Source organism: Melozone crissalis, unplaced genomic scaffold (assembly GCF_028551555.1).
Source record: "Melozone crissalis strain CALT ecotype California unplaced genomic scaffold, PUWL_Pcris_2 ptg000007l_1, whole genome shotgun sequence".
Lineage (NCBI taxonomy): Eukaryota > Metazoa > Chordata > Aves > Passeriformes > Passerellidae > Melozone > Melozone crissalis.
Window position 1 is genome coordinate 9,584,640 of NW_026535785.1, and position 23,812 is coordinate 9,608,451.

A 23,812-nucleotide genomic window follows, 5' to 3' on the forward strand; every position below is an offset into this window, starting at 1 on the left:
ACATTTGCCCAAGGTTTACACTATGGCTGTATCCACATCAGAAATCTGTTGTGCTGGGTGCTGGACATCCACAAGGACAGAAAAAAGTTAGAGTCACCTAATCTACCTAGAAGCAGTGAGCTTGAGAGAAAGATCATTGTGGCTGTCAGTGGTCCTAAGGCAACTCATTTCCTTAAGCTTCTGATACCATGAGTCCATGTCTTTGAGACAGAAACACAAAAATCCAGTAGCTAATTAAAAGTAGTCTCCTCTAAAACATGGAAAAAGACCAATTATTTATTTCTTTTAGTAGAAAATGAATCTCTAAAAATATAAACTTTTGAAAGGATTCAAGTCTTGTAATGGGTATTAGTTGAAGAGCAAAAAATAGTTTCTCCCCAAAGCTTAAGAGCTTTTTGTATGTTTTGCCTTATGAAAATTTACACATTCATCTTACAGGTGTCTTCACCTCATGTATAGGTTTGAGTGGGTTTTACCTGCCTTTACTGTCCAAAACCTTTGCAGTTCTATAGCAACAGGCACATCAAGTTGTGAACTGATTTAGTACTTGGAAACCTCCAGTTGCCCTTAGTTGTAGCATTTATCCAAGTGTAGCACCAAGTAGCAATTTAGCTTTCCAACTAACATTGAGTAGTTTGGACAGTTCTAAGTAAATTGTTTTTGTTGAGCTGATTGTTTTAAAATTAAGCCTCCAAGCACTGAAAGAATCAGCAATGCCAAAGGAGACTCAGAGCCTATCCTCAAAGTTATGACAAGTCAGGCACTTGGCAGTTTTCACAATGACCTATATTTTAATATGGGCTATTGGATTATTTCTAAAGAGGCTTCTTAGCCATAAAAGAATTATGCTCATTGGCTGGGCTGTGGCAAAAATACAATTGAATTAAGGATTGAAATAATTTAGGATCCAGCTGGACAAGTTGTCCCTGCGGCTGAGCAGTAACAGATGTATTAAGCATTGGAAATTGCACAGAAAAAAAGGTATAATTGATCTAAGGTAACCTCACTACTTTCTATTAAATAAATCAATGCTGATAAGCTGAAAGGTTAGAAGCAAGAAGCTGAATTGAAGGAAGGTGGACTTTGAAAAAAGCAACTCTAAGTAAAACAAGTTAACTTTTATGTCCTAAATACGGTAGGGACCATGAACACCTGATTTCTCTAGATACAGTGGCTATGAATTTCCATATCAGCAGAACCCTGGGGAGTGTTGGGGGATGTGAAAGAGGGATTGCATTTTCTATGTGAGAAGCAGACATTTTTAATTAGCTACCTCTGTGTTAATTTGTACATCTACAGCCATTTGTCACTGAAAATCACAGATAACCCACAGGGCTCTCACATGTACCTGTATCTCTGCTGCTCAGCTCAAGGATTCAAAGGGAAGGCTGCATTGTAAAAACCACATTTCACCGAGCAGATGAGGGTTTTGGAGTGCAATGTGTGTGCATGCGTGTTCAAATAAGCGGGCAAGCCCAAAATGTTGCCCAGTAATGTAGGAGACAGTAAATTCCTTCTGGAGACACCCAGTGCCTGAACATTAGCAAAACCAGAGGTACTGGAGGAGGAGGAGGCAGCTGTAAAATGAAGAACAATGTACTTTTGTAGTTAAAAGTGTTTTTTGAAAAGTCAGAGGAAAACTTTACAAGGTGCGAGCAACTTCAAATAAACTTGTATGTAATGTAGCTGGAAATACTGCAGGGTAGTAAAGATAGGATCTCCCTGTTGTTACTCACTTAACTCCTAATTTAATTTCTCCGTTTCCAGACTAAGCACAAATATTTTCATTAGGAACTTACCTTATTTTGCAAAGAATGAAAAGATACATTAAAAAAAAATTGAATGATTGCTTTAGGTGCACCTCTAGCAAAGTGAGCTCAAACTTGCACGGCCGGTGTTTTGGGTGTGGATATGTGAAATTGGCCGGGCGCTTGCAGGCTCCTGGAGCCGGGCAGGGGCAGCTTGAGCCGGCTGTGTCCCCCGTGTTCCCCGTGTCCCCCAGAGCAGGAGCCCCAGGAGCCATGGGGAGGGCTCGGCTTTCTCCAGACCGGCTTTGCTGGGCAGCTCAAAGGGAAAATCGCGCTGGGCTCCGAGGCAGGAGGCCTCGCCCGGCTCCTGCGGGGCTGCAGGTGGGAGCAGCGCTCGGTGATCGGCGGCAGGAGCGGCGGAGAGCGAGCGGCCTTTGGGCTGCCCTGAAGCTCCATCTGCTGGATGAGCTCCCTCAGCCCGGCGGGAGCGGAGCAATCCGGGCCGGGCAGCGGCAGCGCGACCGCGGGGCCCGAGCGGCTCCTGCGGCCGAGCCGCCCTCAGCGGCCGAGCCTGGGCCCTGCTTCCAGCCAGACTGTGCCGAGCTCCGAAAGGGCCGCAGCTCAGTGGTTTCCCGCAGAAATTAGAGACAGCAGCTTTGAAAATGAGGAAGGTCAAACTTCCTTAGTGGTGCAGCAAATATGCTGATTTAAAGCATATATTTGAGACCTGCGAATAGCTACAGGTCAGTTCTGGGTGCAAAGCCAAGCAATCAAAGTTTAGGAAATGTTGTTAAGATAATGTTTTAGTTGAGCTTTTGCTGTGGCACGAATTAATAAAAGAAGTGATAATATTATAACATATCTCTGCCTGACGTTCTCTGACAGCCACCCTCTTGCACACCAGACATCTTCTGTCTCTGCCACTTCCAGGAACTAAAACTTTTGTGACCCATTAATTCCATGCAGATCTGCTGAAGCTAGTAAGAAATTGGTCTGGTTGTGTCTTGTCCTCTGCAGGGAGGAATATTTGATGCAAAAGAAAGGGGAATGAAAATTCTGAAGCTAGACATACATTAAAAGAATTAGTTGTTTCTTACTTCCTTTCAAACAAATGAGCTGAGAGGTAACCAGCAGGTAAGCATGAAGTCATCCTTCCTTGATGTGATTACTTAGTTTTCAAGCTGCTCTTAATCAAAGTAATTTTCTTGCATCTCAGCAAACATAACCATAGAAATGTCTAAACATAAAATTATGTAATTAAAAATATGATGTTGCTTTGGCCAGCTAAACCTTAAGTTTTTGTTTATGTGCTGAAATAGTGATACCAGAAGATTAATCACCATGAGACATTCTTTGTGAGACAGATTCTGAAGGAAAAATGGAATATTCAGACGTATCCTCAACATAGAAACATATCTCTCACTTTCTGAAGATTTCATGCTGCAATCTCTTGGTGTCCAAGTGTATAACTCCTAGTGGTTAAGCTCCAAAATTATCCCAGAACAGTAAGTTGTACATCCTCACTCACTAGTTCTTCAAAGAAGCTTTTAGATTATTGCCAGGTTGTTGTTAAATATTACTTTGGGCAAGGATCAACCTTGAGCTTCCACACACTGCAGAAGGAAGGGCTCTGAACTGAGGCAGGCTGATGCAAGTGAGTGGAGCTAGACCCAAAACTTTCAGAGGAAGTTGAGAATCATGGCTTCTCCTGTTTTCTTGTCTTGTTTTTCCTCGTCAGAGAGTAAAAAATAGAAAAAAAGAAGATAGGGGTAGGTACTGCTTGGCTAGGACTGTGTGGTGGCAGCTAAGAGCTGGAAGAAGCTTTAGTCTGGAAGAAGGAACTATTTAGGCTGTTTATTTAGGCTGGAAGAAGGAATAGGTGAGTGTATTCTGGACTCTGAGCTCCAGTTAGCACAGGAGCCCTTCCAATAACTTAGCAAGTAGGGAGGAAATAATGGTGCAGTTTGAGGTTGGGAGGATGAGTTGTTTGAGAGTGGGAAGCTTCTTCCTACATCTTTTTTTTCCTTCATCAGGGCTGTGCTCTAGGAGACCCTAGGTCACAATTGGAAGGAAAACTCTGCATTGAAGGAATACATATGTCAGTATATGCTGATTTAGCAAGACTAGAAGAGAGAAAATAAGGTAGAACCAAAGGAAGTTGATGTGGTCAATAACTTCATCAGGGAGAGGGCAACTGAAAGTCAAGCTACCCATCTTTTACAGCATCTAGGTCAGTGATTAGGTTGTCTGCTTTTTTTTGGTACAGAATTGCTGCAGTTGTCTTCAACATTCCCTTTCCTGTGGGTTTCATCCCTGCAGCCCTTGATCTGTGCGTCTGTAAGGAGGCACAAACTGGGTTTAATGCAGTGACAGCACTTCAGTATTCTCTTTCTCAATCAATTAATAATTAACACTGACCACCGATGACTCTCACATTATTTATCTTGTGCTTTTCCTTATTTTCTCTTATCCTCATTCTTTCTTCCCTCTTCTGTGTTGATCTCAGCAAAACCTTGTTGCAGACCCTACAGGGAGAAGGAGAAAATGGGTCAGAGCTGCAGAGGCAGCAGCAGGGCACAGTCTCCTTACTGGAACAAGTCTGAGGCCAGGAATAGAGAAGTGCTGGAAGCTTTGTGCTGTGTTTCTGTGGTATAACAGCACAGCTCTGATGGCACACTAATTCAGTTTTTTTACTTTTAGGAACCACTAAAGCAGTACTGATGCTTCCTTAACTGTGCTGGTTCATTATCATACAATGTAATTTTCTGATTCTGGTATACAGTTTGTAGGACCTATTTTCTGGGTTCTGTTTTTTGGCAGATCTGCCTGATAATGCGTACTTGCAGCTTCCAAAAATGTACATGAAAAGGTCAGGTTTCTGTGCTGAATAAATTATTATTTGTATTTTGGTGGGGTTTAGCTCCTGTTGTTACAGGCTCTGTAAAATGCCCAAAATAAAGGCCAGTCCAAACCCTAAAGAATTCAAGTTAAAAAAATAATATAAGAACATGTAATAAGCTCACAGCAAAAATCCCAACCTTTTGGAAGAAATTTGGATGTAAATTGGATTTTGGAAGCTCTGGAGGATTTATAATTAAGAATGCCATATAAAACTCTGGTAGAACCTTGCCATGTCACTGCTGACATTAGCACTAGGCTGCTTTACTGGGATTGATGGTCTTTCTTCTTTCTTGTTTAATAATGTATTTCCTCTTGGAGGAAAACTGTGGTAGTAAAACTCAGCAAAGCCAACAATGTGTCTCATAAACAAATTCATTTCCTTCTTCAAACATTGTTTCATTCAAGAGCAATACATTCAAAATTCCTTTTAGTGCTGGGTTTTTAATTGGTTCCTTTTGCAGAAATGAAGCAGCAATTCTTTGAATCTTCCTTGAAGTTTGCTGAATATGTTAAAATTTTCTATGTTATCTTTATTGAAGTACAGTAAGGGAAGTATCCTGATAACATAATTAATGTATGATTTTATTTAGAGTTTAGTAGGAAAAACCCACACCTTTGTTTGTAATGGTGAATATTTGACTGTAATATGTATAAAAAAATCACCTTTAACTTTTTCCTAGAGGGATGCAGTTGAGTTTCAAGGTTGTTTAATGATATCTAAAACAAATAAACGAGGGATACCTTTCCCTGTAGTGAGGAGATCTCATTTCACCTGCTTCTGAGAAAGCCTTGGATTGCTGGTGGTCAGACATTGAGTGAAATAATTATGCAACTAAAATTACCATGATTTTAACATTAATATTGCTGGAAGAGCATTAATATTTCCTAGAAGGCTGTGGTTTAGGTTAGTGATTTGTATTTCCTCTTTTTTTTTTTTTTTTTGATGGTGTGGGATGTTTAAAAATATTTTATTCATTCAAAGAGTAGGGAAACAATGTGTGATTGCAGCTGTGTGGCAAGACTGGTGAGTAAGGCTGAGCTGTGGTGTAACCCAGGGCTGATGTGTTCCATTAAAGTTCTACATGAGATGTTCTCTTTTGATGAGTGGATTCAGGAATCAGCAGCCCTTCTGAGCCATTTATCAAATAATGAGAGCCCAAAGATGAGTGTGGTGATGAACATTGACTAGTTACAGTAGAAGCAAGAGGAGCTCACAGCAAAATTTGGCACAGTGGCAGTGCTCCCTCACCCAGGCCTGAATAAGGAAAGGATTGAACAGAAGTTGCCATTGATGGAAAAGAGCCAACACACCCAGAGCTGCCCTGTGAGCCAGCCCTGAGCCTCAGCAGCAAAATCCAGCTCAGAGTGGGACTGTGCCACACAAATGGGATGAGCACAGCTGGGGCTCTCAGCACAGAAGGTGCTCAGTGTTGGTGGCACTGGGTGCAAACCCCTTCCACTGCCCCCACTGCAGGGCTGCCTGGAACCTCCCTGCCTTACTCCTGTGAGCCAGCAGGTCTGTGTTGTGCTGCTCTGCTGTGCTGCTCTGCTGTGCTTCTGGTTCCCTGATTACCAGGATGAGAGTTGTTCTTCCACCAGGACTGTGAAGGATGCCTGGCTTCTCCTCAGTCTTTGTTTGCCCTAAGAAAGCAGTGAGGAGCATGCTGAATTCACCTTCTTTGTGCTTTCTTACCAGTCCTGTGCTTAGGTCCTCCAGAGAGCTTATTTTCACAATTAAAATGGATTTAATAGGGATTTTCTTCTCTTCTATCACACCATCTTTGTGGCCTTGGATGTGTTTTCTGAAGAAACAGACTGAAAATGTATTTTATTGATACTTGGTCCTCTGAGCTGAGGGTAGCTTTTGGTACATTAGGCACTGGGGCACCTTTGCCCTTTAAACAAAATGATCTTCTGTCTCTGAATACTTCCATACAGCATTTACCTAGAGATCAAGGTAAATTTTTACCTGAGACACTTCCTCTGAAGTAGCTGCTTCTGAAAAAATAAAGAGCTCTTGAATTTTTAAAGTACTTTCCCACTGTCTGAAAGTGGATGGCACCAGTGAGTTACAGGCACTTGTTTAATGACAAACTTCTAAGCCAAAATAAATTTTTCTTTTGATGGTCTATTACACCAGTAAAGACTACAACTATGAAGTTCTTTTAACTGATGGCTCCACATCTGTATGTGTTTTATTCCTTAGATTTTGGGTGACCTGATTGCAAAGTGCCCTTTTTAAGAGAGAAGACATGCTAACCTTATAATCCTGGCTTTTTTTATAGCTAAGGTTGCATGTGAAATAATTGCCAAGGTGGCTTCTTTACTGCTATTCTTAATTAGGAAGTGTCACCAAAATAAATTGGGTTCAGTTTTGCAGTATCAGTATCATTTATTATGGAGAGCATGGTGAGCTGAAGTGTAGGTAGATGGCTAACAACATCATTAAATTGTTTTGTATTTTCTCATTTAGAACGTGGTGGGATACACTTTTGGGTAGGCCTGATTCAGAATCAGACTGGATTAGAAAATATTTGTCATCTAACAATAGTTTGGGAATTTGCAATTTTCTAAAGAAAGGGGTGAAATACTTAATAGTTATTGCACTTATAGAACACATAACTTCCAGGGAAACATCCAGTGTTTAGGAATGATTCAGCCTTGATGAATGACCCTGCCATATACAGTGATATAGCTGAAGGACACTTCCAGCTGTCTTTATTTCATGTGACCAGCGTGATATACTCCCAAGAGACTGAAGCCCTTCCTAAGGAGAGAATACTTTGTCCTGGTTGCATCAACAGTCCTGTCTTGGGTACATTGTGACATCCTTTTGTGTGGGGTGTGTTTTGTCACCGGGCTGTATGGGAGATGTGTGCGTAATAAATCCAGTGGAAATAAACAGTGTTTTCCCCCTTGTGAATATGTGACCCATGATTTATTTATCCACCCTGACTTAGACTAATAGCATGTCAAATGCTGCCTGTTTGTCTTCCTGTTGACATATTTCTATCAGCAGTGTCTTCTGTATTATGGATAGTAAAAATATTAGCAGATTTATAAAACAATGGCTTAACGAGAGCAGCTCTTTGATGTAAGCTAGATGGACTCCACTAGGGAAAATAATGAAGAGATTAGATGGAGGGGAGGGGTTTTTTGTCTGCTGTGAAATTGTTCACATTAGGCTGGAAGAAGAGTAAATGGAGACAGACAGGCTCCACCAGAAGGTCAGACGCTGACCTGGCTGCTGGGCCAGAGCTTGCTGCTGTACCCCTGTGACTGCACAGTGAGCTGAGATCTCTTTCCCTTGCACCTTGGTGTGCCCTGAGTCATGGTGGGAAGAATCAGGCTTGGTATCACAAAAATGCCTAGAGACAGCAAGCAAGTCAGAGAGAGCTGTAGGTTAGAGGTACAAGTATTTTGATAGATTAAAAGATGCTAAAAGGGTCTGAATGCATCCTAATGCCATAACTGTCAAATCTGTTGTATCTGTGCTTTTCATTGTCTGATGTTGAATTCACCTTCTTGCATCTGAAAAAAATAATTAGTGGGAGTGTTAAAACAAAAAATGTCAAATTGGACTACTAGGATATGAGTGTGCATAGGTAATTACTGAGTCAGAACTCTTGGTTTGCTATACCAGTGCTCTCCTTTGCAACTTTTGGCAGGATAGTTGCTTTCTCTTTGCTTTGTCTATTTATAAACTGTTAAATAGCCAGGAAAGGTGGAAGCTGTTTTGTGCTTTATACAATACTTCAATGGCTGTTTCTTCTGCTTAAGCTGCAAAGTCTATTTTAATAACATGAATAATAATGAAGAGTATTGTCAAAGGCGTCTCCCAGTACTTGTTGCCCAAAGGGCTGGTTCTCTTTGGTCCCTCAAGTATCTTTTCTACTAAAAGAGAAGTTTGCACTATATAAAGCATAGACTTTTGCCTTAAATTTGGTAATACCAAAAGTAGAAAGAATGGCTCCTGCCTGTGTTTATTTCAAAGGTTGTTTTAGATTTAGTGCAGCTTTGAGTTAATAATAGTTCAAACCTGAACTTAAACCACGCAGGTGACAATGACACTGTTTCCATCCCCACTGTGTATATTGACAATATTCTTCTCTGCTTACAAGAGATGGGCTGTTAAGGACATGATTAAATAACATTATGGAATTTGGCATGCTTTCATTTGAAAGGCCAGTGGACAAAATGTAAACATTTGAAATGATTTCTGCTTTGAATGGCTGCTGCAGCTCATGGCTGGTTATCTCCTGTTTCAAAGACTTCCTGCATTGAGGAAAACAGCTTTTCTAAAAGCTCTGGTATGACTCCTTCTAGTCTCCTACACTTTTTCCTGTTCATTTCTTTTTTACGTTTTAAGAAAACACTTTGAATTTTCCTGCAATCTTTGATATCAGGAGATATGAGCAGCAACACAGACTTGTGTATCTAATTGTGCACTTGGCCTTATCTTTGTCTGCAAGGCTGATGTTTACCTTTGAAAAGGAAATTATTCCTTTTGAACAATTATATCCTCTAAGCTTTCATCATGTCTCTCTAATCTGTAGAAGCTTTGCTTCCAGTGCACTGTCAGATGCTTAGTGAAGTTTTAGGAAGATTATGTCCTTAACAAAAGGGAAATAAAGGGGCTTTTTAAAATAGGAAAGCTCTTTTTAACAATAATTTGAGCTGATCAAAATGCTATTGATAAACCTGTCTTTTAAATTCCATAAGGATAAAACCAAGATACTGCAGTAGGCAGGAATGAGCAGCTGTAGGAAGAGAGAAAGGGGGGAGCAGTTCATTAAATCAGAGATAGCTCTACAGTGGGCAATGCTGTGCTGTTTTTAAAAAGCCAAGTTTTGCCCTGGGTGTGCATGCACAGGAGCATTGACTACAAACTACAGAAAGTCTTCTTGTCTACTGAGGAATGGTAGGTCTGGAGCTGAAGCTGAGAGCTTCTCTCTCTGAAGAACCTAAATGAAAATAATCAGTAGTTTAGAAAGTGCAACCTGTGAAGAAAAAAAGAAAGAAATTTTGTTTTTTGACTTAAGAAAGGATGGGAGAGGCAAGAGTGAAACAGGCATGATGATAAGATCTGAATATAGGTATGTGCAGTTATAAATAGTTACTCAGCAGAAAAATAGAAATTAATCAATTCTCCTTGAGCAAGGTGAACACAACACTTCAGCTGCAAAAGTATTCAGGCTAGACCAGAAGAAAAACTTTCTAATAGCAGAAATTATTGAGCAATGGATTAGATGGGCAAGGCTGTGCACTGTTCCTTTGTGGAGGCCTTTAAAGGCAAGTTTAACCTAGTGAATGCTCACTCCTTCAGGTGAATGCTCTTACCTGTGCCCAGTATAGAGCAAAGCAATGCACATGGCAGCTGCAGCTTTAGATGTGAGCCTTGCTTGAACACTTTTTAACATATAATTTTCAGTCTTGAAACAAAAATTTTCAACTGACTATTTCCTGGAATAAAAATTGTAATAAAATTTAACAGATGAAAAAAGTTAATATTGATTTATTATCAGCATGGTAAAGCATGTAATAGCATGAAAACCAAGAAAAATAATGAAATGAGAGTAGAGGAGAGGCATATATTTACTTTCAACCTGTTGCAGCAAGAAGGGGCTTTAAAAGTAGTGCTCAGCCAAGGTAATGAAATATTTTCTATTATAACATTGTCATGTGTCTCTGAAGTCTCACCAGTCAAGATGTAGTTGTTACAGAAACTAAGAGGATGGCATAATAAATAAAATTTAGTCAGTTGTGGTATTGTGTTCCTTGATGATGGTGATGCAGTTCTCAGCATCCTTACAATAACTAGCTATGGAAAGTTTTCCTGTTTTCTGATTATTAGTATTGTTTTCTGCATTTGGTGAGTACAAAGCACCTGGCTGATACCTACAGGATTAAGTGCTTAGCAGAAGTTGGGTCCTTAAATGACCCTGCTGCATTTCCTTTGTCATGGCACTAAACCTGCTGTGCTTCTTGAACTTTATCTGAGTAAGTGCTGCATACTGTATTTATATCAGACACATTTTATTGTTTGCATTTTGGCTTTATGAAATGTCAGAATTAATCTTATACTAATGAAATGTTCAAATTTCATCTCAGCTATGAACATAGCTGCTAATCCTATAAGATGTTTACTTTCTGCCTCTCTGGCTATGTATAGTAACAGAGAGTCTGCAAACTTAAGCACTGCTGACAAACGTCTCCCTACTGCTAGTCAGTCTAATAAATGTTATTTCATTGAGCAAAGATTTAAAATTAATTAATTCAATGTCATTAAAATCCCTTGCAACCTTTGACAAGTTTGCTCTTACTGCAGACCAGTAAAAGTAGCTACCTGAATACTGCATGTGCCCCTGAATCCTACCAGATTTGGTAATTTCTATGTTTTAATATTAAAATTTAACTTTAATCATTTTGGAATATGACTTTTTATGGTGGTAGCTATGTTTGAGGTGGAAATGTGGAGGGAGAAAGTGGAGAGAAAGGTAGGCTGTTTCAAGAGATGTGAAACAGAAGGGAAAAAGGTGAGCCAAAGGGCACTGACCAGAGTCCAGCCTTCCAGCAAATCACACAGAGTGTAGCTACCAACCTCTCAAGCCTTTCCTTAGAATTTCTCCTGTGGCATTCCCAAAGTGAGAGTTGTGTAATTCTCAGCATGAAATCTCAGGCTGCATTCCTGGCTGAAGGCTGTGGTCAAACAGTTCACAGCACTGTCCAGTGTGGGTGTGTTTGTATACGTAGGGACATTTTTTACATTTAGTTTCTAAGCTTCAGGCCCTGATTTTTCACATCCACAGGCTCTGAGTAGCTCTTGGCACCTCTGCAAGAGGAGCCTGCTCAGGCAGAATGGTGTATTTATTTGCACTGGCATGGTGCCTGAGGAATTACCCAGGAACAGGGCCCTGGTGGGCTGACCACCAGAGAAGCAAGGTCTTGACAAATGGTTCTCAGACTTGTGACACCCAGGGAATACTTTGTTTTAGATGGAATTGCAAGGGAGATGGCAGATATGGCCAAGCAGCCCTTACCCTGTGCAGCTCTTCCATGAATGGTCAATAGAGCTGTCACACAACACAGCCCTTGGCTGGACTCCTGGGGCTCTGGTCCTGCTGGGGTCTTGAGAAGGGAAGAATGGGCAGAGCACACAGCTGCTGTGCAGTTTCCCCTGTAAACCATTCAGGAATCACAGAACTTTGCCTCCTCTGCATCCCCATGGAGCAAGCTGATGAGGAAGAGGATGTAACACTCACAGGAATATTGTGGAATGTGATTTGGCACCTCACTTGTTCTGATGCAGATGAGCACAAGAGTTCAGGAGCAGCAGTCACTGATGGTTTGGTGCCTGATTGGTGCTGCCCAGTTATTGACTGTGAGGAGAGCCATTTTCAGATGCTTTCCATCCAAGTGTTACTACTCCTCATAGTTCTGATGGACAGCAACCAGCCAGGAATTATGTCATTTTGGCATTTAGTGCCAGATCTTATAGAGGTATAACCTGACATGAAACCTGGATGTGTCATCTCTGTTTCCACTTATTTAGGCAGTAACACTGATGTAGCAAAGGAAGTACAAACAGTTTTAATTTTCTTGGATTGAAAGATCTTTGTCTCAGAAATCAACCTCTGGTGTGGCCGTGGACAGTGGACACTCAATTAATTCAGCTCCTTAAACATATAGTATTTGTGTCTTTGTTGTTCCAGGGTGTACAAAGAAGGTTCACTTTTCTATGTGACCCACCATTGCCCTTCATGTGTTCAGAAACAAGAGCCTAGATTTAAAAATGTAAATGAGATTTATTCGTAGTGTACATAGTTATCAAACTTCATGAATAACAGCATCCCATGAGCCTGTATTCTTGTGAATAAGTTGTGTTTCCCTCTTGTAATAGACTTGTCCTTGTTTGAGTCTTGCTGGTGTTAAGATTGCTGGAGTTTCTGCACACTTTACAGTGTCTTATTTTTGTATACATGAAGAACTTATCATCAAATCCATGTCAAAGCAAGACAGAGAGGTCCTGACTCAATAAATGATGTTTTCTATGGTGACATGGGGCCAAATATCCTTTCTGCAGTGCAGGACTCACAATGCTCCTAAAGCAGTCTCTGTAGACTTATGAATTTACACCTCAGGAAGTCAGAGGCAGAAAGGTGTCATTCCTCAATGCCTGATTGAGAGCCATTTTCTGTTTAGTATTTTTAACCTTCTCCTTCTGTTTAGTTCCTGCTCTACCACTTAATGTAATGCCTGTTTATTGCAGACTGCTTTTAGTTTGGTCCTTTTAAAAGCTCCCCGAGGCACGATGATGCCTAGAAATTAATGTATTCCCTTCCTGCACGCCCAGCAGATGTGTGTATATTGAGTTAGTGTCTCTAGTGTTTAGCTAATTTCTCTTCAGAGCACGGTTGAATCACTGCTACATACCAAACCCATTTGTGGCCTTTCCTCTAACTACAGGGATAGGTGGATTTATATACATAATATTTTTAGCTGTAAGTGCAAAGGGCTTGTGTGACTTGCAGATTTTTATAAAATCTCCAAACCTGCTGTGCTATTGGACAGCACAGCTCCTGGTGCTGAATGTGGCTGGATTCAGCAGGAGTGTGTGCAGGGAAGCCTTTGCATCCCAAGACCCTGAAGTGCTTTCCTTTGTCATCTTTGCCCACACATCTTTTCCTCACTGGTTGGAACAGAAGTTATCTTTGAAGAGATTAGTGCTGGTTGAAAAGCTGAGACTTTGGTTAACATGCTAGGTAAAAGCATCCTTGCTAAGAGTTAACATGAATTCCAGTTAACTGTATTCCTGTTTCTCCTCTAACTGGGAGAAAATACTCTCCTAATGTTCACAATATTCAAAGCCATGATTGTTACATCTCAGCTGTGGTTGAGGTCACTCATTTTACATGTAAATGGTGACACCATATTTTCAATCAAAAATGGCACGCTCTCTCTCTCCACGGATTTGCACACCTTTATATCATAATCCCTCCTGTCAAGGTAATCATCAGACGTAAATCTTTGGAAGAGTATCGGTCCTGCCCTGCTCTTCCAGTCCTACCATAAAGCAAGGTGCCACCATCCAAAGAACTGAAAATGCCAATTTCAGGTTGCACTGAGTTTACCAAGGTAAGATGTCTTAAGCATGATTTCCTGGAAACTCCCCCCAGCCCCTTGTAGTAGACAAAGTACTCTTCCCACTGAACAAAAAAGACTCACATATTCAAGTAAAATCTTTTAAAAATATAGATTTATTTTAAGCACATGAAACATCAGGAGAGGCACAATTATAAACAGAGAAAGTAAAACATGGCAATGAACTTGTGGCCAGACTGCAAGCAATAACTTAGAGGCAGAGTTCATATATGAAAACCTGCTGAAAGTTGGTTATTATTGGTACTAGACAGTCTAGGCTTTGCTCATCTCAATTATAATTTGAAAATATCTTCTCATTTCATCCCTTCTAAGTTTTTATTGAGAAGTATTTGCCTAAATAGCTATATATTTTAAATACTGCATAAAGTGCATTCAGATAAAGGATGGAAAAAGGTAAAGGCCCAATTTCCAGTGCACTAGAGAGGACGGAGGCAAAATATATTCAAATAATTAACTAGAAAGAGCTTGGTTTTGAACCAAGCCCCAAGAACACTGAGTAATGGCAGTAATGCAAATATGGTTTTTAGGAGACAGCTTATGATAGATCCTAAGTACTAGAACTATGGTTGGACAGTATATTTGTCTTTTGAGCTTTGCAGAACAAGGTCACATTCCTCTGTTGATAATTGCGAGAATAAAAAAATATGCTGAAGTTTGAAATGCTCCTCCCAATGTGATCCTGAACAGTTGTTACTGTAAACAACATGGTATTTATTTTGAAATAGTAAATTAATTCTTAGGTCTTACTGTTTGCATTTTCCTCTAGACTGTTAAGCTGCTATCTTGGAATTCCAATTTGTTTTCTGTTGTTAGAAGTGCAGCCATTTCCATCTGCCACCAGCCTTTAGGCCTAAAGTGGTTTTTGTTAACATCAATGAACGAGCATGTCTTGTTCAGAAGCTTAGGCTTTCTGGTCCCTAAGTAGTTAAGGGCAGTCTAAGGACAGCCAAAAAACAAAATCTTAAATTCTCAGCTTCCTGTTACTCATTTGTGTGTTTCAGAAACCTGAGAATAGCTAAGTGATATTGCAAATTATAACAGTCCAGCATAATTTTTTTCCCTTAAGTGATGTTGGGGATGTAGAGGAATTGAGCAGCACCAAAAATACCACTTGTTTTGAGACAAGTGGACTCCTCAGTCTCCGTTCTGAGAGGTCACTGCAGTGCTGGAGCCTCGTACCCCTCGTAGCACACCTGTTACTTCTGTGGAAGCATGAATTTGGAAGACACTGAACAACACTCCAAGTACTGTGATACCGACATTAAGGACTGAACAGTGGTTTTCCCTTACAATCAAACAGGAATAACTCCTTCTGATATCAAAACAAACAAACAAACAAAAAAAGCCAAACTTTTTTTAAGTTGTAACTTCCATCTCTACTTTACATCAGTTGTGCTTATGAACAGCTGGGGGAAAAAATTCTGTAGAATTCAAGAGCTGAATTTTTTAACTCTTCTCAGTCATCCTTTTTGTCAGAGGTAGTTGAGCTATCTTCACTGCCTTCTGGACAGACTTTATTTCTTGCAAGTGGTGTTGTTTCTGAGATCAGGGCTGGTGGCTCAGTTCTATGCTCCTCAAACATACCTAACTGGTGTCTCTGTAGATCTATGTATGTAGTAAACAATGAAGCATATTCTGGATGCTTGAGTGCAAAGTTCTTGAACTCCTCTGAAAAACATTAAAAAATATAGATATTATGCAGCAATAGAATCAAAGAAAATTTCAATGCCTACTTCTTTTACTGAAGCTGATCTCAAGTTAGTTCCCTCCAAGAAAACACAGGAATATGACACAAAGTATCTAAGTCTGTGCTTCAACAGTTCTTCCCAGAAACAAGATATGAGAACCATCAGGGAATTTGAGGGAATCAAAAAAGGAAACCCCCTGTCAATATGACTATGAGAGAATTCTTTCTAACAAAAGGATGTAACTTACCATAGGACACCTTCCCAGTTTCATCTGTATCTATTTCTTTAAAGAGCGCAGAAACATCAAGCTCAGGCAGCCTCAGTGCTGACTGAATGATAGAAGCAAACTCATCTTCTGTTATAGTGCCATCCTCATCCGTGTCAAAGAGCTGGAAGAGACAAAATGTGCAGAAATACTTTGGCATCACTTTGCCTATGAACCCTCTGTGCACATTAGCCACTTATTGTGCCTTTCTAGCACTCAGCAGCTCTGTGAACAATGCCTGGGATTTGAAGAGTCTGGAATAAGACTAAGCAGACACTTTGCAGAGCAATGCCCATGCTATAGCTGGGAATAGAGCATTCTGCCTAAACAAACAAACAAACCTCACACTGTTGGTTAACTGATAAAAATAATATAAAATGGGTAAAACATAAACAAAGATGTATGTTTATTGTCACCATGAGCTATGCTAAGAGTCTACTGGATTCAGCCAGTCTATACTGGAACATCTTCAGTTTTAGTCACCATTTTTGTTAGGTTATAGCACATCTGCTGTCAGATTAAACTTGCTATCATAGTTTATGCTCTGACATACCTAAATTTTAGTGTATGTGATTGATCACTCACTAAGGAATTAATTGTAATTAACAAGGAATTTTTGGTTCCTGGAATGCAGACAGTTGATGTACACTGATCATCCCATCCTGCCCAGTGCAGTGACAGTAACCATCTGCTATGAATCACCCTTGGAGAAATACAAGGGATGGATGGCTGTAATTCTTAAATACTTGCTACAGGCAAACTTTGCCATTGTGAAAGAAAAGACATTTAGTGGCACAGAAAACAAGTAGCAAAAGGAACCCACAGTTCCATTTTAGACTGAACCAGGCTTTTACCAGCTAAAGGAGTTGTTTTGTGCTGAAACCGGAAACTAAACCAAATTACTGATTTTATAATCAGCACACCTGTTAACATGCTGAACAATATAGTCTAGGAAACAATACAATGGAACAGCAACAATAGCTGTTAGGCTTGCTTTTTCATGGATAAAACATCCCCAAAAATTAACAAATCACCTTGAAAAGCTCTAGTGCTTATCTGAAAAGAAGCCAGCGGATATAATGGATTGCCAAAAAATCTCTGGTACTTCCCAAGTATGTATCAGTACTAGGAAGCATCCAGCTTACAATGAACATGAGTGGTATCTCAATATGTTGTTCAATGCAGTTCATAAGACCAGATTAATGGGTAAAACAACTGGATCTGTGTCAGAGCTACTAAAAAAAGAGCCAAGGATTCACAACACGGGCATGCCTGGTCATGTATTGTCTGCATGTACCTGAGATGTGAAAGGAGCTACTGCTCCTTTACTGCCTGTACTAGCAGGGCACCAGAGGACAAGCCAGCAGCTCTTAGATGCAGCCCAGTTTTCAATGTGCCAGTCCTGAACAGCCCTTGATTTGTTTTATTCCTCCTCTTTGTTAAGAACAATGACTCTAGTGAAGCTTGACCCACAAGAGGATATTACTCCATCTATTGTGACATTGAAGAATCACAGCAGAAAAAAACCTCAGGCAAAAAAAAACTACAAGTGCTGCTGAATCATTTTTGGAGTTAGCCTGCCAAGTTACATATTCATTAGTGCCTTTAGATGGCTTTTGAAACTCTTCTCTATGGTGCCTGGAATTCTTCCCCTCCCTTTCACACTCTAAATGTCAATTGGTTTAAGAGAATTACTCACATTTGCATAACAGATTGAAGCTATAAACTTATGATTTGAAAGCTAACAGACTTACAGTCAGTGTTGATTTGTCAGGTTTGCAGATTTACACTAAATTGAACTTACCTGAAATGCCATCTGAATAGTCTCCTCTGTGTTGGCTGGGTTACAGAGGATAGACAAACCAATCACATACTCTCTGAAGTCAATGGTGCCATCTCCATTCTGTAACCAAACATGCATGGCAGCAGTTAGAGTTAATACTGCAAATCACTTTAAAAGCTCCTCTGTGAATCAAACACAACACATACATTAAGACAGTTTACAATACTCGAGGGTTTTTGTTCTTCCTAGGAAAAAAACCTAAGAGCTCACTAACTCTGTAATACTAAGGCTGGAGTAGCAACATACACGTTTTCAATAGCTACAAACTGGGTATAGATTTCTTTCTATGAACAAAACACAAACAAAAAAGATTTAAAACAACGTGGTTTGTCTTTAGTACATGGCCTTCAGGAAGGCTCTAAGAATAACTGGAATCCATGTGTCTGAGGTAACTGCAGCACTGGCACTGGCTGAAGTTCAGAGACCAATGCAAGACAATGCAGAATCAACAGGCTGAGAGTGAGGCTGTTGTTTTGAGTTTGAACCTTCAGCAATAAAATATATGTCAGTGAAAGGACAACCACATCTCCCTGGTTTATCTTAAGCTTTCCTCTGAAGCCTGTGCACTGCCCTATATGTTATTTGGAAGCCAATGCACTGTCCTACCTTTTAAGCCAGAAAGGCAAGGAATTCATTGGAACAGCCTCTATAATAATTCCAGTTTTGATCTGAACAGACATTTCAATGTGCTAACTACAAAGTTACATCAACAAAACATTTGAAGCTTGCTTTGATGGGATTTGTGATTAATTCTGTGTAAGCTGCATTACATTTGCAGACAGGGAGAATATCAGATGAAATCTATGCTTATGTCAGTGGTGTTTCTGTCACCACACTGGAAGTTTCTTGAGTGTTTTGGGAAACATCTGTCTGGGCAAAGGCCACCTGCAAAACTTACATGGTGGGACACAGAGCAGGTTATGACAGCATAACAGAGATGACAAGTAGACAAGAAGACATTGTTTTGAATATTCACAATAAGGGCATTCATCAAAAATGTTTTAAAAGCAAAGTGAAGTGTAAAGCAGAGTTCCCTTTGTGGATAATATGTTTTGCATTTCAACAAGAAAAACATTTTCTCAAGAAGTGGAGTCCCTATGTATGAGAACAACACAAAACTTTTCCAGCCAAGTGAGTGAGGGGTGGTCAGCTGGGTAAATTTGCAGCAAAGAGCCAGACCAGGATTCTATTTCTAGCTCTCCTACCAACTTCTAATGTCCACTTGAGCATACCAACCTTAACCTTTCTGCTCTTGGTTTTCTGCTGCTGAACAGTGCAATATGCCAGGGGAGATACTAAGGCTGCGCTGTAGAGTGCTTGAAAATTTTGGGTGCTATGAAACAGATATGAACTTTTAAGTTACTTTCATGGGTGTCTAAGGGTTATAACTTTTGACAGTTTTTAATCATTAGAAAAGGACAATGTTATCCCATACGCGTTGTTTTATTTACAAATCTCTCTTTGGGTGCAGAGTTTGACTTTCAGTATTTTCTTCACACTGTAGTTCTCAGAGGTAACAGATCTAAATTTAAGGTGTAACATTACAAACATAAAGTCTTAAAACAACTGAAGCAACAGTACAGAAAATAACTGTTCAACATTCCACAGAATATTATTTTTTCATAGTTTTGCAGACTGTATTCGTAACAAAGGATTGTTTGATGTGATTAGAATATTTTTAAAATTTATTTTCAAAGCTGAGAATATGTATCACAGTAAAGGAATTGGGAAGTAAACTTTAAAATAATTTAATTACAAACAACTTCTGAAAGAAGTTAACACAGCTGTGGCTGCACATGGAAATATGACAAGAAAAAAGACAAAATAAAGGTCATATTACTTTCATTAGAATGTGAAAACTCAGTAATCAATGCTGAGTGCAATCTGATAGAACTCCAGCCATTTTAGTAGGAAATAGTTACTATCCTTGCAAGATCATGTTGTGACTAGTTCTACTAAACTCTGGGATGCTGGCTAACTTCCAAATGCTCTGGCATTCTGGTTAAGGAGAAATGATGGGGTTGCTGCCTGGGAAAAGAAATGGAAGTTAAACTGAAAATACAGGAAAACTTTAGGTGCTTGTGTAACATCATTGCAAAAAGCGCTTGCAATTGTCTTTCTATGCATATCTAACTGTGTTTGCAGCCTATGTACGTACCCAAGAATATTTTAAGGAAAAAATGTGTGAACTAAGCTCCAGTTCTCTACATGGTAAAGTAGAACATCAGAATTTGGGTATTTGTAGTTATGCTACACAAAGGAATCAAAACATAATGTAACCTTCAGAACTCCTGTTTTCTCTAAGGAAGCCAGCTTTCTGCTGCTATTTTCCCTATAGCATGCTGTGGTAACTGGGGTTTTGTTGTTGGTTTTTTTATATAACATAGTAAATCTTAGACTTTGGAAAACAAGAAAGTTGCACTGTCATAAGCATTCTCCATTTAGATTTGCACAGGGACTGCAAGCCAGATGCAGTATAAAGTACTACTGCATCAATACTTTAGAGGATAGTATCACACTTTACCTCCTGCTCACTTTTCTACTACTCAGAGCCCAAATGGCACTTCGTGGCACAATGGATAACTGAGTGCTTTTCCACTGAAGAACTGGGAGGAGGCTGAATGCCATTAGGAAGGAACTGGCCTCTTTTCTCTGGGATAGTATGAATATTTTTCTGTTTGCTATTAGACAAAGCGCAGGAGGAAAAAAGTCTGGGCACAAATTGTAAGTTAGTTTCAAGTGAAAGGTTTCTGCAAGTATACCAGGGAGGATATCTCAACAATTTGAAAAACACTATTTGCCAAGTGCAAGATTTAGAAATCAAACCTATGGAAACTTACAGACCAAATCAAACCAAACCACAGCACCCGATTAATGTGCGGATTGGCCGGCAGGTATTGTGTGGTATTTCTCAATGAGTCACTGCTGTGTCCCTGGGGAAGGGCAGGGGCATTTGAGAGAGGCTCTCTCTCACATCTGGAGACTGCCTCTAGTGCCAGGCTGCCGATTTAACTCCTCTTTTCACATTCCAGCCAGCTCGCACACACCCAAGACGATTTTTGTTTAAAACAGCAGAGCCTTGCCAAGAAATCCGCCTTGTGCAAGAGCTGTTTTGATCAACAATGTAATTCTTAATTCAAAGAAATGCACTTTTGACAGTTCATGTTATTCCTTTTATTTTTTTACTCAGAAGTTGACATCTTAGCCAGAACTGCATAACTGCCTTGAGTGGGATGCTGCACTCTGATGAAATTTCACTCAGACAGCCAAAGGTTGACTTTGGCTCTCTCTCTGCTATGTGACTGCATAATTATTTCAAGTTTCTCTAAATATAAATGTAGTATTTTGTTTGCTTTATAACTATGTTTAGGTTTGAAGGAAAGAGAGAAAAGATGGAACTGTAGGAAGGAGATCATTGCAGAAGTAGCCTCATAGAAGTCTTCAATTTTGTCCTGGCCACCAGATATAACTGACAGTAAAACTGAGGTTTTGCTTCAGCAGCCAAGCATGAAAACGCAGAAGTAGAAAGGAAATTGAATGGTTATGTAAGTTCACTGATAATTACAGTTATTGCAACTCTAATGTTGTTCCCCTCGTTAGAAATAACTGCACAAGACTCTACCAGTGACTGCCTTCAGGCAAACAGCCTTTATTCCAGCTTAGTGACTGCTGACAAACCAGAACAGCAACATCAACATCAACACCAAACTTGGGAGCTTTTTTATGTAATAGTTATACTAGTGTACAAGCCACTTTACATGAAACAGTAAATAAGCTTTAATCTTTCTAATATATTCCCTAACCTTAGAGTTTAGAATTTTCTTAACTTTTGCAACTGCCCAAACAACCTACAGAAACCCCTCAGAAAAGCAAACTAGTGCATGCACTAGAGGAATCACTACACTTGAAGCTAAGCCATCTACTGCTACATCTGCCCTAGAAAGACTAAAGGTGAAGCCCACAGCAGTGTAGCAGAGGAGTGTAGCCCTCCAGATGGATCTTCCACACAAGGCCTCTTCTTTGCCTTCACGAATACATGGTCAGCTGCAGCCAGTCTTCAATGGTCACTCTGACATGGCCACTTCCATCCTGGTCCAGGGACTTGAAGGCCCTGAACATGCTGTCCAGGCGCACCAGGCAGCTGATGAAGCTGTTGAAGTCCATGCTGCCGTCCTCGGCGGCGTACCTGCGCACGATCACGCGGCACAGCTGCTCGTTCAGCTGGAACCCCGCAGCCCTCAAGGCGCTGGGCAGCTGGGCTCTCCCAACGGTGCCTGACTGATCAGTGTCGTACTGCTTGTACACTCCTTGCCACTTCTTGACGTTGTTCCACAGGTACTTGAACTCCTCAAAGCCCAGCTTGCCGCTCGTGTCGCTGTCCATGACGGCGACCATGCTGCGGCAGGTGTCCAAGCTGAAGCCATCCGCCTTCAGGTCTTGGTGTCTGGAGAGGACTTTGTTCAGGATGTCCCTTAGCTCAGTGGCACACACTTCCATATCATCTCCAGCCAGCTGGGCAAACAGGCGACGAAATTGTCTGATCTCATCACTCTCCTGAGCTTCCACATTTGTAAAATGATTGCGAGGAGGTGGAGGCGGCTCTGGGTTATACTGAGCTGCTGCTTCACTTATAAGGTTGACGAGACCTCCAACAAGTCCTCCAATATTCCCTGCACCTCCACCTCCTGTCAGGAGCCCTCCAAGGCCACGTACAAGGTTTCCTCCACGACTCTTACCACTTCCTCCACTTCCTCCACTTCCTCCACTCAGCAAAGCTTTAGCAAGGAACATTGTGAAGATTTTCTGAAGTGACTTACTCAGAGATCCAGTGTTCTGTAGCTCTCTGAAGCTGTTTTGTGTCTGACTTGGGCGTGGGTAAAACACAGCTTATCTGCATGCTTAGACTTCACCATGTCTGTGCATGTTTCTGGCTGCCAGTTACGTCTCACTGGTTTCTGTCAGGTGTAGATACGCCCCTATTTCTTTTCTTCTTTGCATTGTTATGTTTATGTGATTTGAGGAAGGAACCATTTTGGAGAGAAACATAATGAGGTTGAAACCCACAAAGCAGATGTCTCAGAATGCTTGTGCTCATACCTGAAGCAACTTGAAACCAGCCCTATTAGATGAGCATGACTGTTCCTCAGTTGTGCTGATCTCCTTAAAGGCGAATGCAGCCTTGCACTTCTTTGTTTTCACAGTCTTTTAGTCCCTCAAAATTTTAGTGAATTGAGCATAACTTTACTAGTTCTAGTCATTGATGTTGCACCATATAAAGAAAGTGGAAGGAGTATGATTGCCCATAATTACTCTGGTTGCCACTGCACATTTCTGATATAGATACTGTGCATCAGGACTTAGACTACATAGCTCAGGAGCCAATGGTCCAAGATGGGGAGGCAGAAATGACAAAAGGATGAGTACCTAGCTCTGCTAGAGCTTCAAGGACTTCAGAAGTTCAGGAAATATGTTTGACTCTTTCCTATTTTAGAGCTCGTAAAAACTTTTTATGTCAAAAATCCTGAAACAGTTTTAATCAGCATATACCATGGCCTCCCAAGGACAGGTGTACTGCTAAGGCCAACTGATCAGGAAGAGTGATGGTGAGCTGGGAAAGCTCTTATGGTAACAGAAAATCTCCAGTCCACAGGCACCTGCAGGACAACAGGCTGTGTGCACTGCAGCACAAGTGGAGGCCTAGAAGTAAGATTAATTCTATCTCTGCTCTAGTCACTGATGCTTCTGGTATAGAGAGAAATGCAGCCATTTCTGTCATCCTCAGAGAGAAGAAGAAAACTGGAGAGATTAGCACTGACTAGGGGTAAAGCCTAAATGATCATGTTAACACATAGCCCCCTTTACTGATGAGAGAAGCAAGAGGGGTCCCTGTACAGTCTAACAGCACCATTCACAAGCACAGCAGGAACACTGCAGTGTTCCAGTGAACACTCCAGTTAGCTTCACTCTGCCTTAAATTATCTAATTAATTACAACAGCTAAATAAGCTATCAAAATGTACATAAGATCAAAATCTGCAGTTGGCCAAAGAAAATATTCAGCTGTTACCAGCATGAAGATTATTGTCGGATACTGGTGCAGCAGCTTGGTCTGAGGGATGGCTGCCATCTCACAAGGCAGAAACTAATGAATATTTTCTCCACTGAAACTTATGAAAAAAAACTGTAGGAGTCACCTACCTTGCTTA

At 40.6% G+C, this 23,812-nt stretch overlaps 2 protein-coding genes across 2 annotated transcripts in view; both read right to left on the bottom strand.

The window, feature by feature from the left end:
- Window positions 1–13,919: 13,919 nt before the first annotated feature.
- LPCAT2 (lysophosphatidylcholine acyltransferase 2) overlaps window positions 13,920–23,812 on the bottom strand; it is a 29,803-nt gene continuing 19,910 nt past the window's right edge. Inside the window, exons 12-14 of the mRNA XM_054269416.1 lie at window positions 17,569–17,667; window positions 15,747–15,888; window positions 13,920–15,479 (exon numbers count right to left, since the gene is read on the bottom strand). Of these exons, the coding sequence (XP_054125391.1) occupies window positions 15,268–15,479; window positions 15,747–15,888; window positions 17,569–17,667 (453 nt within the window). The 3' untranslated portion in view covers window positions 13,920–15,267. The remainder of the gene's footprint in view (window positions 15,480–15,746; window positions 15,889–17,568; window positions 17,668–23,812) is intronic.
- CAPNS2 (calpain small subunit 2) lies at window positions 21,330–22,838 on the bottom strand. Its single transcript, XM_054269417.1, is given in 2 exon segments — window positions 21,330–22,439; window positions 22,442–22,838. Coding segments are annotated over 2 exon segments (885 nt in total). The 5' UTR covers window positions 22,521–22,838; the 3' UTR covers window positions 21,330–21,633.